The sequence below is a fragment of the Danio aesculapii genome, chromosome 6 (assembly GCF_903798145.1).
Source record: "Danio aesculapii chromosome 6, fDanAes4.1, whole genome shotgun sequence".
Classification (NCBI taxonomy): domain Eukaryota; kingdom Metazoa; phylum Chordata; class Actinopteri; order Cypriniformes; family Danionidae; genus Danio; species Danio aesculapii.
This window is the reverse complement of record NC_079440.1, coordinates 5,291,681-5,309,110: the sequence shown is the minus strand read 5'-3', so window position 1 is coordinate 5,309,110 and position 17,430 is coordinate 5,291,681. Positions and strand designations below refer to the sequence as shown.

Genomic DNA, 17,430 nt, shown 5'->3' with positions numbered 1-17,430 from the left:
TGAAAAAAAGCCTTGTTGTCGATCCCAGTTGTAAGAGAAGCAAATAATAACTTGACTTCTAGTTGATCATTTGGACAAGTGGCAGAAGGTTGATTTTTCTGATGAATCATCTGTTGAACTGCATCCCAATCATCACAAATACTGAAGAAGACCTACTGGAACCCGCATGGAGTCCAGTTTGGTGAAGGAAAAATCATGGTTTGGGGTTACATTCAGTATGGGGACGTGTGAGAGATCTGCAGAGTGGATGATCAACATCAACAGCCTGAGGTATCAAGACATTTGTGCTGCCCATTACATTACAAACCACAGGAGAGGGCAAATTCTTCAGCAGGATAGCGCTCCTTCTCACACTTTAGCCTCCACATCTCCTGGATTAGCCAGCCCAGACACCAGACATGAACATTATTGAGCATGTTTGGGGTAAGATGAAGGAGGAGGCTTTGAAGATGAATCCAAATAATCTTGATGAACTCTGGGAGTCCTGCAAGAACGCTTTCTTTGCCATTCCAGATGACTTTATTAATCAGTGATTTGAGTCATTGCAGAGATGTGTGAATGCAGTCCTCCAAGCTCATGATGGAGTCAGACACAATATTCATTCTGTTTCCACTGCACCATCACTTTATATTCTATACTGGACATTATTTCTGTTAAGTGACAAGACTTTTGTCTAAGTAAAGTCAGACCTTACTGTCCTAATTAAATCATTAAAAATCAAGGCATGATCATATTTTATTGTGGTAAATTAAGCGTAATCTAGAGGCCTTTGCCTTTCATATAAGCCACTTCTGAGACCAAATGATCAACTAGAAGTCAAGTTCTAGTTTTTTGTTACTCCTAAAACTTGGATATACAACACATATCTCAAAATAAAGCGAAAATGAACCATATACAAATACTGTATGTTCAAATATGTTAGCTGTATTTTTAGATATGTGTTCATCATATATATATATATATATATATATATATATATATATATATATATATATATATATATATATATATATATATATATATACATATATATATATATATATATATATATATATATATGAACATATTTGTACATATTTGTAATTCCAATGGTTGAAAATATATGAAAACGGCTTTTGAAATATATGTTGTTCATATAACATATATTTTATATATGTGAAACCCAAAAATGAACTTGTATATTATATATAATTTGCATATATTCAACCCAGGCTCATTCTGAGAACGTAGTCCCGGGGACGTTTCTGGAGACCGCGAAATACGTCCCAGGAGGTACGTATTTGTGCAGTTTTTGTTTTCGCGAGTCCGCGAGAGGCCGCTGTGCGCGCTTTTTCCCGCGCCGTTCTCGCGTAAACCTGCTAGAGGCCGCTGTCGAACGACCTTCCGCCTGTCTGCCTGGATGACAGAATGATTGACCGTGCGACCGGCCAATCGGCTGACCCACCCTCCTCCGTCCCTAAACCCAACCAACGACGATTCACAAAAGCCGTCCAGAAAAAGAAAAGCCCTCGTCTGATTTTTACCACGTTTTCGGATTTTGACCACATTCTCACCCTGTGACGAACTTGTTCGCTTCATTTTTTGGATTTTGTTTTTGTTTTCTTACCTGACTTCTGGAACCGCTCTTCCCCGGACTCGAACCCGGTCGTCGTCGACGTGGTCAGCCCCTCTCTGCGCCTCGAGTCCGCCAGAGTACACGAAGAGCTAACCGGACAAACTGGCTGCAGCGGGAAAGCCCTCCACACGGAGGCGAGCTGGCCGGCCGGCGAGCGCCGAAGGGAACGGCGTCACACCGCCCCGCAGCGTTCGCTTAAAAAAATGAAATGCAGCCGTACGTACCCCCGGCTACGTATTTCGCGGTCTCCAGAAACGTCCCCGGGACTACGTTCTCAGAATGAGCCTGGGTTGCATATATTGCACGACCTTTTTGTCCAATCTGTGGATTAAAGCTAACAATACTATAAATAATGTTCAGTTTCTTGCACAGACTGATCATTTCTCTTCATAAAACCTCAGTTTATCATCAAGAGCCATGGAGATTGATTTGGACTTGTTTGTATGTGTTTATTTTTAATCTCAAAAGCATGTGAACATTGATATGCATCATACCAATCACCAAGGAGCACAGATTCATCTTAAAATCTCCTTTAAAGGTCCTGTGAAGTGCTTTGAAACGCACTTTTTTGTTCATTGTGTGACATAATTTTAATTGAACCATTAAGAAGGGGTGGGGCATTGAGTAGCCCCTCCCCCTTTAAAAAAAAATCAGCCAATAGCATTTGGTTTTACCTCAGCTCTGCCAGTGAGAGTGGTTGAGCGCATCAAATGAAAAACAAATGAGAAGCGTTGTGAAAAAGGCGGTGCATGTCAAATACAAGAGAGCATTTGATTGGTCAGAAGATTTGATGAAGAAACTGAAGCATGAGATGATGTAAAAAATGATCAATTTAGGCCAAAGTGACAAACTGTATTCTTGCTAATTTTTCTTCCAATTGCAAATGCTGTCACGATTTTGGTGCACATTAGCTTATAGACATCCTTAAAACTAACATACTGAACTTTATTTTGATTTCATGGGGACTTTAATGCTTTACTGAAGTAAAAAAAGGCATCTACATCTCCAATGACCCAAGGGTGAGTAAATGAACTATAAATCATTGGATGAACTATTCCTTTAATATCAATGACTCTTCTTGGCCTGCAAACCACCCGATATGATCAGATTGTATTTTGTTTACTCACTTAAGAAGACCTTGCGGTATGTTGGTCTTGATGAAGGGTATTGCTCCCTGCTTCTTAAGCACTGTAACCACCACACTATCCATGACCGCCGGCTGATCCAATTTACTCACCACTCCACATGAAGAATCATGACCCTGTTCAGAAAAGAACCATCTACATTTAGAGTGTTTTTTGTCAGGTTTACTTAGATATTGGCGTAGACCATTTAATTTTGTGTGTGTGTGTGTTTTATCTCTTTGTATACGTGTGATTTTATATTATTATATAATGCAGTGCTTCCCACAGGTTTGAAATATACTTGCGGTGGTGGCCGGATTGAAACACACCTTTTTTATCCACAGCACATACTGTAAATGTTTAACTACATAAGAAAAACAAGAAAATAATGTGTTTTTTAAACTATATTTTTATTAATTATGACACTGTTATACATCTTTATCTTTTCAGTGGGTAAAGTTATTAAAAACAGGCTGTTGAAATAAAGAAAATTCACTATTTTTCTTACTTTCAGGCTATTTAGGAGCCATGTCCACCCACTGACAGGTAAAGGCTGCTCTCTCTCTTTAAAGTTGCTTTATTGGCATGACGGTACAGTACTGCCAAAGCATTTTAGATATGTATAAAGTATGTAATATATTAACATCAATAAATTAATAAAATATACAGCAAATGAGAAATATATAACAGAAAAAAGAAATAAAAATAGACATTATTGCTAAAAATTAAAATAATTACTAGAATAAAAATAATTAAATAAGGCTAATTAGTTGATTAGCTATTTCTAATGGTGTACAACTATTTTGCAGCCAATATATTTTGTTCTCTCCGAGTATATAGTGAAGTTTATCTGGGTTGTTTATTAAATGATTAATCATTTAATGTTTCTCTCGCGGCTGTGCGCGCACAGTCATCATGCACACAATTAACGAAAGTATAATAAATGCATAATAAAGCGAAAGTAAAACCCGAATCCCGGACTGTTTAGGAGATTCAGCACCTAAGGTCGGACGCATTTTGGCGCATCTCTGTGGGTCTACAGTGCACGTGACTCAGTGTGAATGTTGACAGTTCTCACGCACACATAACCAGCAGTAGGAAACATGTAGTGCGAGAGAAGATTTTCCACTGGTTATTAAATCGCGAATGATTGGCTTACTTAGACGGATACAAAAATAGTGTAAAAGGTTGATGATAATAGTATTACCACCAAATATACTTGGGCGGCCCGGGTGTAGTGGACATTTTAAAAGTGGGGGGGACAGCTGTATGAAATCCAAAGGTTTACATTCTCAATCACCCGTTTCTAAATGGTCTCTAAGAGTACGGGGGACGTATCCCCCCTGTCCCTCCCGGTTGCTACGCCCCTGGGCGGCCGTTAATAAACCAGGGCGGCCTGCCCAAGTAAAGTCTATGTGTGGGAAGCACTGTAATGTGTAAACTATTAACCAGTTTTGTTAATAAAATTGATTTAACTTTGTATATATTTACTTGTTAAAACTTTAAAACTCACAAACACACTGTTAATTTAGTTACTGATTTGTTGTTTGGGTGGCACGGTGGCTCAGTGGTTTGGACTGTCGCCTCACAGCAAGAAGGTTTGAGTCTCGGCTGAGCCAGTTAACATTTCTGTTTGGAGTTTGCATGTTCTCCCTGTGTTTCCTCCGGGTGCTGCGGTTTCCCCCACAGTCCAAAGACATGCGCTATAGGTGAACTGGATTAACTAAATTGGCCATAGTGTATGAGTGTGTGAATGTGAGAATGGGTGTTTCCCAGTACTGGGTTGCAGCTGAAAAAGAGCATCCTCTGCGTAAAACATATACTAGAGTAGTTGGTGGTTCATTCCGCTGTGTCAACCTCTGATAAATCAGAGACTAAGTCAAAGGAAAATGAATAAATGAAGGAATTTGTTGTTTGATTTTTTATATTAATTTTTTTTATTATTTTCTTTTTCTTTTACCACAAATGTGTGAAATATGGTGGGGATGGGGAGCGAAAATGCATGCATTTGCATCTGTGTTTGTTTAATCTTTGTTTAAACATGTTTTTTTTTAAATCAATAAATAAATTGCAAAACAAAATAGAAGAAAAATAAGAATTATGACCCCGCACATGCAAAATCTATGAACACCATAGACTAGAACGGTGGTCAATTACCATATTTTATCCATAACCCACAGAATATAAAATCCATAAGACAGAATATACATCTATAAGACACATCAATAGCATCATGTACATTAAAAGTCAATACAGGCCATGTAGAGGAGGATCTCCAATAGAATGGACTTAGCAAACATTGTGCCCATAAGTCTCATTAGCTAAGGTTAATATTAAAATAAATACATTAAAAATGCTAATTAAATTGCACTGGCGATGGCTCAGTGGTTAGCACTATTGCCTCATAGCTAGAAGGTCGCTGGTTCGTGTCCCAGCCGAACCAGTAGGCATTTGTGTGTGGAGTTTGTATGTTCTCCCTGAGACATGCGCTGTAGGTGAATTGGGTAAACAAAATTGGCCAGAGTGTATGAGAGTGTGTGTGTGAATGAGTGAATGGCTGTTTCACAGTACTGGGTTGCGCCTGAAAGGGCATCCACTGTGTTAAACATGTGCAGGAATATTTGGTGGTTCATTCCGCTGTGGCGACCCCTGATAAATAATGGACTAAGCTGAAGGAAAACTGGACTTTTTGTGTTGACAATATGCTTGTGTTTACACTATATAGGCCAGAGGTGCCCAGACTCCAGGTCTCCTGCATAATTTAGTTCCAACCCCAATGAAACACACCTGAACCAGCAAATCAGGCTCTTTCTAAGTATACTAAAACTTCCAGGCAGGTGTGTTGAAGGAAGTTGAAACTAAACTATACAGGACACCGGCCCTCCAGGACCGAGTTTGGACACCCCTGATATAGGCCTTTTGGTGTATGTGTGCGCCACTGCATGGAATATTTTCATATTTCTAACCATAGGGTTGTTGAGTCACTGGCATAGTTATTTTTGGAGGTCGTGGCCTGAATAGTTTAAGAACCCCTAGACCAAAAGACATCCCGCTTCATCTCTTTAGTCACCATAATCACCTTATATCCAACGTTGTCCTTGATGCTGATGGGGACTCCATACAGAAGGCCTTTCTTTTGAGTGTTCATGTCTTTCAGTTGCGCCACAGACTCCATTAACATCTCAGTGCCGCAGTTCAGATTCCTGTTCACCTCCAGAGACTGTTTGGATCGAAGCAAGCAAATATTTAGGAGTACACAAGTCTCTCTTCAGTGCACTGATTAATAATTTTCTGGCTTGTTATATGCTTGCTTGGTAACAATTGCTTTAATCCTAACTAAAGAATTATTAGGCTATTTATTTGTTATACAGATCATGGCAAAAGAGGAATCTTATCGTCATATTCCAGCATGACAAAGACATTTACAATTTACAATTACATTTATTCATTCCTGTGAGGAGTTTGCATGTTCTCCCCGTGTTGGCGTGGGTTTTCCTCCGGGTGCTCCGGTTTCCCCCACAAGTCAAAAAAACCTGTGGTATATGTAAATTGGGTAGGCTAAATTGGCCATAGTGTGTGTGTGTGAATGAGGACGTAAAACATCCACTACGTAAAACATATGCTGGATAAGTTGGTGGTTCATTCTGCTGTGGCAACCCCAGATTAATAAAGGGACTAAGCCGAAAAGAAAATGAATGAATTAATGAATGAATTACATTTATTCATTTAGCAAATGCTTTTATCCAAAATGAATTATAAACAAATATTTCAAGAGTTCACACTTAGCTGATGATTGATTATGAGGCTTGTTTTACAGGAGAGAGCCCTGAGCTCATAAGATACTCGAGCCCGGGGCTCCCTCCCGTTTGCAAGGCGAGAGGGGAGTTTGAGCTCAGGTAGATCTCGAGATCTCCCCTGCTGTAGTAGCTAATGAACAGATAGTGATTGCTCTTAAGAGATAACTACTTACTAGGAGCATGTCTATGGTGCCAATTTGGATTAGTCAATTAACTTAAGTTGCATGTTTTTGGATGGTGGGAGGAAACCGAGGAACCCGTGGGAATCCCACGTAAGCACGGGGAGAATGTGTAAACTCGGCGCAGAAACGTCAGCTGGATGGGTAAGGACTAGAACCAGTGACGTTCTTGCTGTGAGGCAACAGTGCTAACCACTGGGCCACCATGCCACCCATCTAGGAAAGGAGGAGGAGTAGGGGTGGAAGGGGGAATTCTTCAAAACGAAGATGGCTGTTATATGGAACTTAGGGTATTTATAGTGGCTTAGGAACTGATTGGTGAATCACAAATTGAATAATGCGGGACCGGCTGCAAGCAATCATAAGCATGTGATCCTCTTGAAATTAGTTTATAAATAAACTTCACAAATTAAGTACTTTATTATTATTTACTATTACAATTTTTTTTCTTTTTTTCCCTTCACTTTCGTCAATTGGTGAAGTTAGTTCCTTGCCACTGTCGCCACTAGTTTGTTTGGTTCGGGACTTGTGGAGCTGCGCATCAATAGATTTGCTCTTCAGTGTTTGAACTTTCAGCAGTGAAATTTAAACCAGGCTGAACCGAACTAACTGAACATCAACTCTAAAAACTGGACTGACACAGTTTCAATCTACTAGAACTTCTATGTTAAGCTGCTTAAATCTACAATGTAAAAGCGCTATAGAAATAAACATGAATTGAATTTACTGTAGATGCCATGAAAATTCTAGTTAAGTAAGTTAATTTAGCAGTTTATTTTTATAAATACACACACACAGTTCCACTATGTCTACATAAATAAATGAAATGTATTAACCATACCATAATAGTAATACTCTATTACTAGTAAATAAAAAACATTAATATTAAATATTTATTAAATAAAACACATTTTATTTTTAAGAGGTTTTAAAACTCATATTGTTGCTTATATACATATTAATAGCAGTAGAATTTACTATTAGTTAAATAACAGTTATAACAAGATACATTCATCATTTGTGTACTTTAGGAATTTAATAAATTGTGTAAACTAAAATTATTTTAATTGTACTATTAAGACAATTTGTCTGCACCAAAATGATTTATATTTTTGTTGCCACTTGCATTTTACAATTTCATTAATTATTTAGATGAGGTATATGTCCTATTCAGACTATATCTGACATTTATAACAGGAGTAAAACATTACACTTCATGGAAAAGTAGTGCATCTGATGGCACAGTCTCTCAAATGTTTTGCAATTATAATGTTAACTCTGAAAAATCTCTGAAGCAGGCAAGCAAATATCATTCAAAGTTAAAACATGACAGAAGTCACCTTCTCCATGAAGGCATAAAGCACGGCATCAGGCTGCAGAGAGCCGTCCTGCAGTTTCCCAGTGAGCTCCGACAAAGACAGAGACACTATAGAGCTGCTCTCGAAACCTGGGTTCTGGAATGATGCAACAAACCAAAAAACACATACTCAGATAAAGATAACAGAGATTTTATTATAAGCATGCAGAGGGAAAACACTAGTAATTTAACGTAAAAGCTGCAGTGTTGACTGTAAAGTGCTTGAATGAATCTGCTGCAGTAATTCTATAGACCGTTTTGAGGGATGTAAACAAAAACAATGGTTGCAACGTATTTGCTGTATTACATTTTTTATTTATATAGCTTTCAAGAATCCAAGAGCCACATAATTATAATGTTATGATAGCAGTTTTAACATGAAGTTATGGTTGAATTGCCTCTTGTTACAGTTATAAAATAATTTGATAACAAGAAGGAAATGTTCATCGGCCACAACAACTACAGTAATATAACCAAATGTAATACTGTAGTAAGTTTATATGTTTATAAGTTTATATAACTATATATTATACTACAATACACCATAGTAGCGGAAACCAAAATATACTATAGTATTAATTACAGTTTATCAGTTCACTATAATAATACTTCAGTGCGCTGTGGCATTCATTAGGTGTTATAAATACTATAATATTAGCTACAGTTTAATCAAATTGACTTACTATAGTATGGTTCAAAAACTATTTGAGCCAAAATGGTGATGACTGTACACTCTCAGAAAAAAATGGTACAATGTTGTACCAAAAAAGGTACAAATACTTGTCACTGGGGAAGTACCTTTTTATGGAACAGAATTGTACCTTACGGCAAAAAAAAACACATTTGTACCAAGTTTGTAACTTTAAGGACATGAATTGTACTATGGGAAACCAAAATGTCCCTTTGGTTTTTAAAACCTGCAGATACGATATTGTAGCTCCATCAAAGGTGCAAACCTGATCCATGAAGGTACCACTACAGTGACAAGACACTTTGTACCTTAACAGTGTCATGTGTTCCTTCAAGAACTATTTAGAGGCATTCTGCTTTATCCAACATGCGTCGATTTATTTTTTAGTAAATATAAAACATCAAATTTATTTCTAAACAATGTTTTTTTAAGTTTCTTTTAGTGTAAATGAAAAACACTTTCCTCAAAAGATCGATTTCTTGCTAAACATTTCACAACACATTCTCCCATGCACTCTCAGAAATAAAGGTACAGGAGCTGTCACTGGGGCAGTACCTCTTCAAAAGATACATATTTGTACTCAGAGAGTCCACAGTGATACCTCGAAGGTGCATTTTAGTGTCCAAATGTACCTAAAAAGTACCTTTGGGGTACCATTATGGACCCTTCAGGGACAAATATATATCTTTTGAAAAGGTACTGCCCCAATGACAGCTCCTGTACCTTTATTTCTGAGAGTGTGTGAACATCAGCTACGCTAATTATTTTCTTTATTCTCCATTTCCACCTGGGGATACTCTTCCTGAGGCCCTCAGACTATGCAGAGTCACTGATTCGATCCAAGACCAACGACGAGATGATCCCAAGGTTTTTTATATCCTGGACCAGGCCGAATCCTGAGCAGCTACTGTGGTGGTCATGGAGGAGTGGAGAACATGAGACTGATTCCTGTGACGCTCCAGAGACTGACGAGTCTTCGCTGAGGCCAGCTTCCAGCCTCCGCCACTGAGACTGCAGCTCTGCACAAGACGTTTGGCCAGCGGAGAAATTAAAATGGTCGTGCCCAACTGAGCCTGGTTTCTCTCAAGGTTTTTTTTCTTCACTTCCGCCTTTAGTGAAGTTTTTTTTCCCTCTCCGCTGTCGCCACTGGCTTGCATGGTTCGGGATCTGTAGAGCTGCGCATCATTGGATTTGCTCTTCAGTATTTGGACTCTCAGTAGTGATTATTAAACCACACTGAACTGAGCTAAACTGAACTGAACTTAAACACTACAAACTGAACTACACTGTTCCTATTTACTGTTACCTTTTATGTGAAGCTGCTTTGACACAATCTACATTGTATAAGCGCTATACAAATAAAGGTGAATTGAATTGAATTGAATTGAATTGAGTGTGTACAATATAAAACATTCTTTTTCTCTAATTTAATTTACTCAATTTTACAATAGAAGCAGAATTATGCAAAAGTATTGTAATGAGAAATGCACAATGTTTGATTAGTTTTACAATAGTAAAATGTCTGCATGAACACTTTGCACATGCAGGACTTTTGCCAGGTCACGTGTGTAGTGGAAAGCAAATGCCAAAAGGTGCAGATATCAATAATGAAACTGTATTCATCAGAAAATGCTTATCAAATGTTTATTAAAATGCTTTAAATGATTAGTTTACAATACTGATAGATTTGTTTTACCAGTTGTTTTGTATTATAGAACTTAATAATGAATGTTTATGAGTTTCTTTAACCGTATGCTTTTAAATTCATGTTTTAATATGGAAATTATCCATAAAATCACTTTGCCTTTCCAGTCATATTTATTTTCATAGATATTGTAATATAGAAGGAGTTGTCCAACACTTATGTACCTTTTTTATGAGAACAATTGTGTGCCTTCATTTCAATTGTATCATAACAGGCACAGAACAATATCATAAGAGGTCTTTTCTGTACCATGGTACAACTTTTACAAAGGTACAAAGCAGTTCCTTAAGGAACATTATTTGTACCACCGTGTACTTTTTTTCAGAGAGTGTACTATCAATATGGGAAATATGTAACTTTAACTACTAGTGTTTATTAAGAGGCTCCAGTCATGATCCGGTGATACTAAAAGTCTTATAGCCTTTAAACATTAACTAGTTAGTTTTCACATCAGCTATAAAATGTCCAATTTTCTCCAGATTTACAGGGTTTCTATATGGATTCGAGTAAAATGTTAAAAGGTTTGAAAACATTTCCTCAAGATTTTCAAAAAAATATTGTCCTTCAGAGCAATTTTTCTAGAAAATACCAATAATTTGTGAGAATAACAAATGTTTTCATTTTGTTCAATTTTAACTACTCTGAAGTTAAAACATTGATACTCTGTCGAAAAATAAATGATTAAAAACATATTCTACTGGTCACATAATGTTGTCATCATATACTACATACTTTATCAGTATTCAGTAGTCATGTCAAAGCCGTAAGTAAATCAGCATACTATCATCTCAAAAACATTGCAAAAACCAGATGCCTTATTTGCAGTGAAGAATTGAAGAAGCTTGTTCATGCTTTTATCAGCAGCAGGGTGGATTACTGTAATGGATTTCTCACTGACTCATGGACTGATTTCAGGACTATATACACAGCACACAGACTTTGCTGAGTCTTGTTAATCTGTATAGTGAACATTACGACGCGTTTTCCCTTGCTGTGTTTTTGACCCTTGCCTTGTTTGTTTATGTTGCCTGCTGCCTGCCTGTACTGACCATCTACCTGTTTATCGACCTCGATTCTGGATTGCCCTTATACATCTGATGCTCCTGTGTTCACTGTTGCTTGCCTGACCTTTCCTGAACTCCCTTGTCAGCGCCCGTTCACATTACAATACTGTAGAAACGGTATATCAGAAAATTCTGGCGGATTTAAAACCTTGACTTTTCCAAACCGCAGTATAGATAACATTCAGAATGCGCATGCAGCGAGTTTGCAGAAAAAAACGGGAGCACTAGCATTTACGAGGGAATGACATCCGATGTGGTACAGAGTTTGTTGTTGTCTTAGAAATAAGTTATATTGATTACATATTATATATATTATTTACATAATGCTGTCAGCATATTATAACAGCTTGTCCCCCAGTGATAAGCACAGTGATTCTGTAAAATTAACGTTAAAGTGAGCGGCGTTCGTCTGACAGGTCCATTTGTGATAGCACCCTCCCAATGGATATTGGATAAGACAAAATGGCCAAGCATGCAGCTCGAAATATACCACTCATTCTGAAAACGTAGTCCCGTGGACATTTCTGGAGACCGCGAAATACGTCTGCGCTGCGGGGCGGTGTGATGCCGTTCTTTTTGCCGCTTACCGGCTGACCGCTTACGTCCGTGTGGAGGGCTTTCCCGCTGCAACCAGTTTGTCCAGTTAGCTCGTCATGTACGTCCGTGGACTTGAGACGCAGAGAGGAGTTGACCATGACAATGGTGACCAGGTTTGAATCTGGGGAAGAGCGGTTCCAGAAAGCAGGTAAGACAAAAACAGAATCCAAAAAATAAAATGAGCGAGTGAATAAACAGGGTTGAGAATACGGTGAGAATCAGAAAACCTGCTAAAAATCAGACGAGGGCTTTTCTTTTTCAGGACGGCTTTTGTAAACCGTCGGTTGGGTTTAGGGAAGTAAGTGGGTGGGCGGGTCAATCAGTAAAATTGGGTTCAGGGAAGGAGAAAAAGGGGGTTCAGTCGATTGGCCGGTCGCCCAGTCAATCATTCAGTCAGTCAGATGGACAGTCGTCCAACAGCGGCCTCTGGTGGGTTTACGTGAGAACAGCGCGGGTGCGAACGGCGCTCGCGAGAGACATTCAACATACAAAAAGCGCACACAGCGGCCTCTCGCAGATTCGCAAAAACAAAAACTGCAGCCATACGTACCTCCCGGGAGGTATTTCGCGGTCTCCAGAAACGTCCACGGGACTACGTTTTCAGAATGAGCCTGGGTTGTTAATAAACCATATGTAACTGTTTTTGCTAAAATCATTGCTGCAATCAAAAATTTGTAATGTGTATGATTCAGCATAGCGTGAAACTAGAACTGCAGAGTCAAGCATTTTTAAGTAAGTCCTCACTCCATTCAGCTCTTCTGATGTTAGCCAAAGACGTCTGCGGTTGGCATTAAAAGCAGTGTGGTGTACAGTAAAAGTTAAGTTTTCTAATTTTGGACTTTCGATTTTGGCATCCTATCGCACAACACGACATGTTTGCTATTGCAACCAAGAACCCGTGTGAAGTCATGCATGACGTAGGTTGGTAATCCGTCTATACCTTGAAAATGGTTATCGTCCCATGCCTTTGAAATGCCACTGTGTATGAAATGTGCAAATGTGCTATATAAAAAAAACTTGCCTTGTTGCATCTTTTAATTCACAACACTGAATCAAAAAAGTCATAATTTATTTGCATGCAGCCAAAAACTACATAACGGTCCCATTAGTGATCAAATACATTTGTTGTAATATTTGAGAATAACAAAAAAGTTTTTTACAGTCTGTCAAGTTAATTAATTACAAATTAAATCTGATGATGGTTTGGCTCAGAAAAAAATATTACAAATTTGTAAAATACTTTGAAAACAAATGACGGTCACACTTTGCTTTAAGGTACAATTCTCGCTATTAACAAACCATTAACTAATAGATAATTAACTATTTTTATTATTATTTTATGAATATTATTAGTTATTAATATTAATAGTTAGTAAGGTAACGTAGAAGTTGGGTTTAGGTAATGGAGTAGGGATGTATAATAAGATTACTTTATAAGTGCTAATAAACAGTTAATATCTTAATATTAAGCAAGTAATAAGCTAGTAGCTTACACTATGAATTGTTACTTATACTAAAACTATTACCCAAATAATGAAAAACAGGTTTTATTGTGTTTTTCGTTTTGACAGATTCATATAAACAAGTTTATATTTTTATATTTTATATTATATTTTGCACAAAATAGGCTGAAGAGGGATTTACTGTATTGTTATTACAGGGTAAATATTAAAAACATATTCTATTGGTCATATAACATTGTCCTTATTTACTACATACTTTACCCTAAGGTACCGTTGTTGCATCTTTTAATTCATAACATTGGATCAAAAAAAAGCTCATAATTTATTTGCATGCAGCCAAAAACTACAATAATCCAAATAAGCTTAGTAATTAAATACATTTATTGTAATATCTGAGAATAACAAAAAGTATATTACAGTCCATCAAGTTATTTAAATACAAATTAAATCTGATGATGGTTTGGCTCAGAAAAAAACAATTACAAATTTACAAAATATTCTAAATTAATGAAAACAAATGACGGTCACACTTTGTTTTACGCTACAATTCTCGCTATTAACAAACTATTAACTAATAGTAATTTAACTATTAACTTCTAGCTCAATAAACTACTAATAAGCTGCTTATTAATAGTTAGTAAGGTAGTAATTGAGTTTAGGTAATGGAGTAGGGATGTATAATAAGATTATACTTTATAAGTGCTAATAAACAGTTAGTATCTTAATAAGAGGCAGGTAATTAGCCAGTAATTAATATTGTGAATTGTTACATATATTAAAAGTATTATCCAAATGACAAACAATGGGATTTGTTGAGTTTTTCGCTTTGACAGATTAATTTGAACATGTTTGTTTACCATTTTGCACAAAATAGGCGGAAGAGGGATTTACTGTTTTGTGATTACAGGATAAATATTGCTTTTCTTCACATCAATACTCATAAAAAAGTAACAGAATGCATACCTCAATTAGATAAGTGCTAGTTGTATACCTGTATTTTAAATTGCTGCACCGCTTGTTCAGCCTGCTGAAGTGATTTATCTCTTCTTCTCCGTGCGTTTAGTATTTTCTTCTGAATCTTAAGGTTATTTCTCCATTTCCAGAAGAGAAGAATCGCGCCTGCGCCGCAAACTGTGGCTCCAAACATCGGCGTCCAGTTGATGTTCATGTCTAAATGAAGTTCCTTCAAATTAAAACTCTCCATAACTACTAGAGCTGCTGCTGTTGAGTGTGCTGTTGTGATAGACTGTGATGTCCCGAACGTAATGTCATCGCCTGAGTTTCACCGGGGCTTTAACTTTGACACAGTGAATGACATAGAAAAGAAAATTACACGAGCTAGATGAGCTAGAGCTCCAACTTTTAATCCACTTCCTGTGCGGAAGCGGGAATCTACACTGATGTAAACGATTTAAAGGTGTAGTTCACTCAATGATGAAAATGTAAACATTTACTCAACCTCGTGTGGTTTCAAATCCGAGTTTCTTTCTACTGTTGAACATAAACGAAGATATTTTGAAGAATGTTGTATTGCTGAATGCTGTTATAATGTGTAGTAGATGTAGGAAAACAACTACTATGGAAGCTTCCGGTTTCCAACATTCTTCAAAATATATTCATTTGTGTTTATCTGAAGAAAGAAACTCAAACATGTTTAGAAAGAGTAATTGATATCAGAACTTTCATTTGTGAACTATAATTAGGGGCGACACGGTGGCTCAGTGGTTAGCACTGTCGCCTCATAGTAAGAAGGTCACTTGTTCGAGTCCCGGCTAGGTCAGTTGGCATTTCTCTGTGGAGTTGAATGAATAAAGAGGATTAAAGGGACTAAGCCGAAGGAAAGTGAATGAATGAATGCGTCCTTTAACCTTCCCCACCATAATCAAGAGAATATTAAACAATAACATATAATTATTAATATATTAAACTTGTTGAAACCCTATGATATTTATTTATTTATTTATTTGTTATGTTTGTCTGTGTTCTGATAGGGAATTTTGTATATTTATGGTTGTATATTTTAGGCATTTATGGTTGTAAATGTTTCAAAAAAGCAAAACAAAAAATATTGAGCGTAAGAAATTATCATAATTTTGGTCATCTGTTTTTGTTCTTTAATTATAATCGTTTTACTACTGTAAGACTTGAGATACCACAAATACTTTGATGTCTTTGACAATTCATCTATGAGCTGAAAACACAGACAATCGGCTCCACAACCCACCAGGTGGGAATGCGGGAAAACTAGCTCCCCTCCTTTCCTCCATTTACATTTGAAACATCTCCTCAAACACCCCTTGGTCACCCCTTGGTCACCCAGCCCCTTTTCACTCTACTCACACAGAAAGGTCATTTCAAAATATGAATGTTCTATATTAATCCAAGTCTCTTTATCTATCATGTTTAATATCATTTGAAATGTCTCAGTGCGACAGGTACAATGGTCTCATTCCCTCAGAAATAGACATAATCAAAACAATAGATATATAACTTCAGGTATCTGTTGAACCACTTCGGGTTTGCCTTTCCTATAGACAGAAACTCTTCCACTAAATGCAAATACCTTTTGTTATTCGACACACCCCTTTCCTCAAGGAGATTCTTTGATTGACTACTTAAGGTAAAGTTTCTATATGTTCGGCGCGATTCTGTTACCCAGATCAGCCCTTAGCGTGGAACTTCATGTTCCTTGTTATGTATATTTTGAAGTCAGGTATGCATCTTTTAAACTTGGATTTATCTTTGTTAATTTGATGTCTTGTATTGATCGTTTATGAATTGACTGAATGAATTGGCATAATATACATTTATGATTTAAATTATTCAAACAGAGTTCGTGTTATTATCTCTAGTAGATTACGTTAAATCCATATCACCACACAGCCACTGAACAGGTCAGTAACGGACTAAAATATGGTAGAAGGAGCAGCGTGGCACGCTATACGATGTTCTTAGAACTCCGACTAACACATTAGCATTCATTTAAGTATACTTAGACTGTAAAAGGCCAATAATGGGTTTTCTATTTAGTACAACAAAGTATTGTTTAGACCAGTGTTTCCCAACCCTGTTCCTGAAGGCACACCAACAGTACACATTTTCCACCTCTCCCTAATCAAACACACCTGAATCAACTCATCAGAACATTAGAAGAGACTCTAAAACCTGAAGTTAATGGGTCAGATAAGGGAGACATACAAAATATGTACTGTCAGTGTGCCTCCAGGAATAGGGTTGGGAAACACTGGTTTAGACCAATCTAAATGTGGGTAGGCCTTCATCTCTAAACTTATAATACTATTTAAATCATATGGTGATTATGATATGATTAAATAGTTTTGCTTTGATTTAGTAAATAGCAGATCTATAGGGACCACACAACAAATATTCTAAACTGAGTAAGTAGGGTTCTACCTTTTTAGAATTGTGGTTAATCGCCTCTGTTTAATGACCAAGACTGATATGCTTGTGCTTTACTCGGCAGGTACAAGACTCAGGATGTTATAGGAATCCAAATGAACGAGAATAATATAAAATAACGAATCGAAGAGAATATTCAATCATAACTTAAAATAATATGTCAGCGCCGGTGGTGGGGTGGTTGGTGCGTCGGCATATGCACGGTGTTCACGGTGACCTGAGTTCAATTCCGCCTTGCGGTCCTATACCGATCCTTCCCCTCTCTCTGCTCCCCATGCTTTCCTGTCAGTTCTCTCTTCTTTCCTATCCAATAAAGGTGAAACCCCAGAAAAAAATAGCTATAACTTAAAATAATACTAAAAGAAACAAAATAATCTCATCAATGTTTTATAATTGGAGTCAGATAAAACGAGGATAA

General features: G+C 37.2%; 1 protein-coding gene across 1 annotated transcript in view; it reads right to left on the bottom strand.

The window, feature by feature from the left end:
• The window catches only part of LOC130230388 (vitamin D3 hydroxylase-associated protein), a 31,795-nt gene extending 16,851 nt beyond the window's left edge, over positions 1–14,944 (bottom strand). Inside the window, exons 1-4 of the mRNA XM_056459370.1 lie at positions 14,584–14,944; positions 8,056–8,169; positions 5,819–5,959; positions 2,743–2,876 (exon numbers count right to left, since the gene is read on the bottom strand). Of these exons, the coding sequence (XP_056315345.1) occupies positions 2,743–2,876; positions 5,819–5,959; positions 8,056–8,169; positions 14,584–14,796 (602 nt within the window). The 5' untranslated portion in view covers positions 14,797–14,944. The remainder of the gene's footprint in view (positions 1–2,742; positions 2,877–5,818; positions 5,960–8,055; positions 8,170–14,583) is intronic.
• Between the last annotated feature and the right edge of the window lie 2,486 nt (positions 14,945–17,430).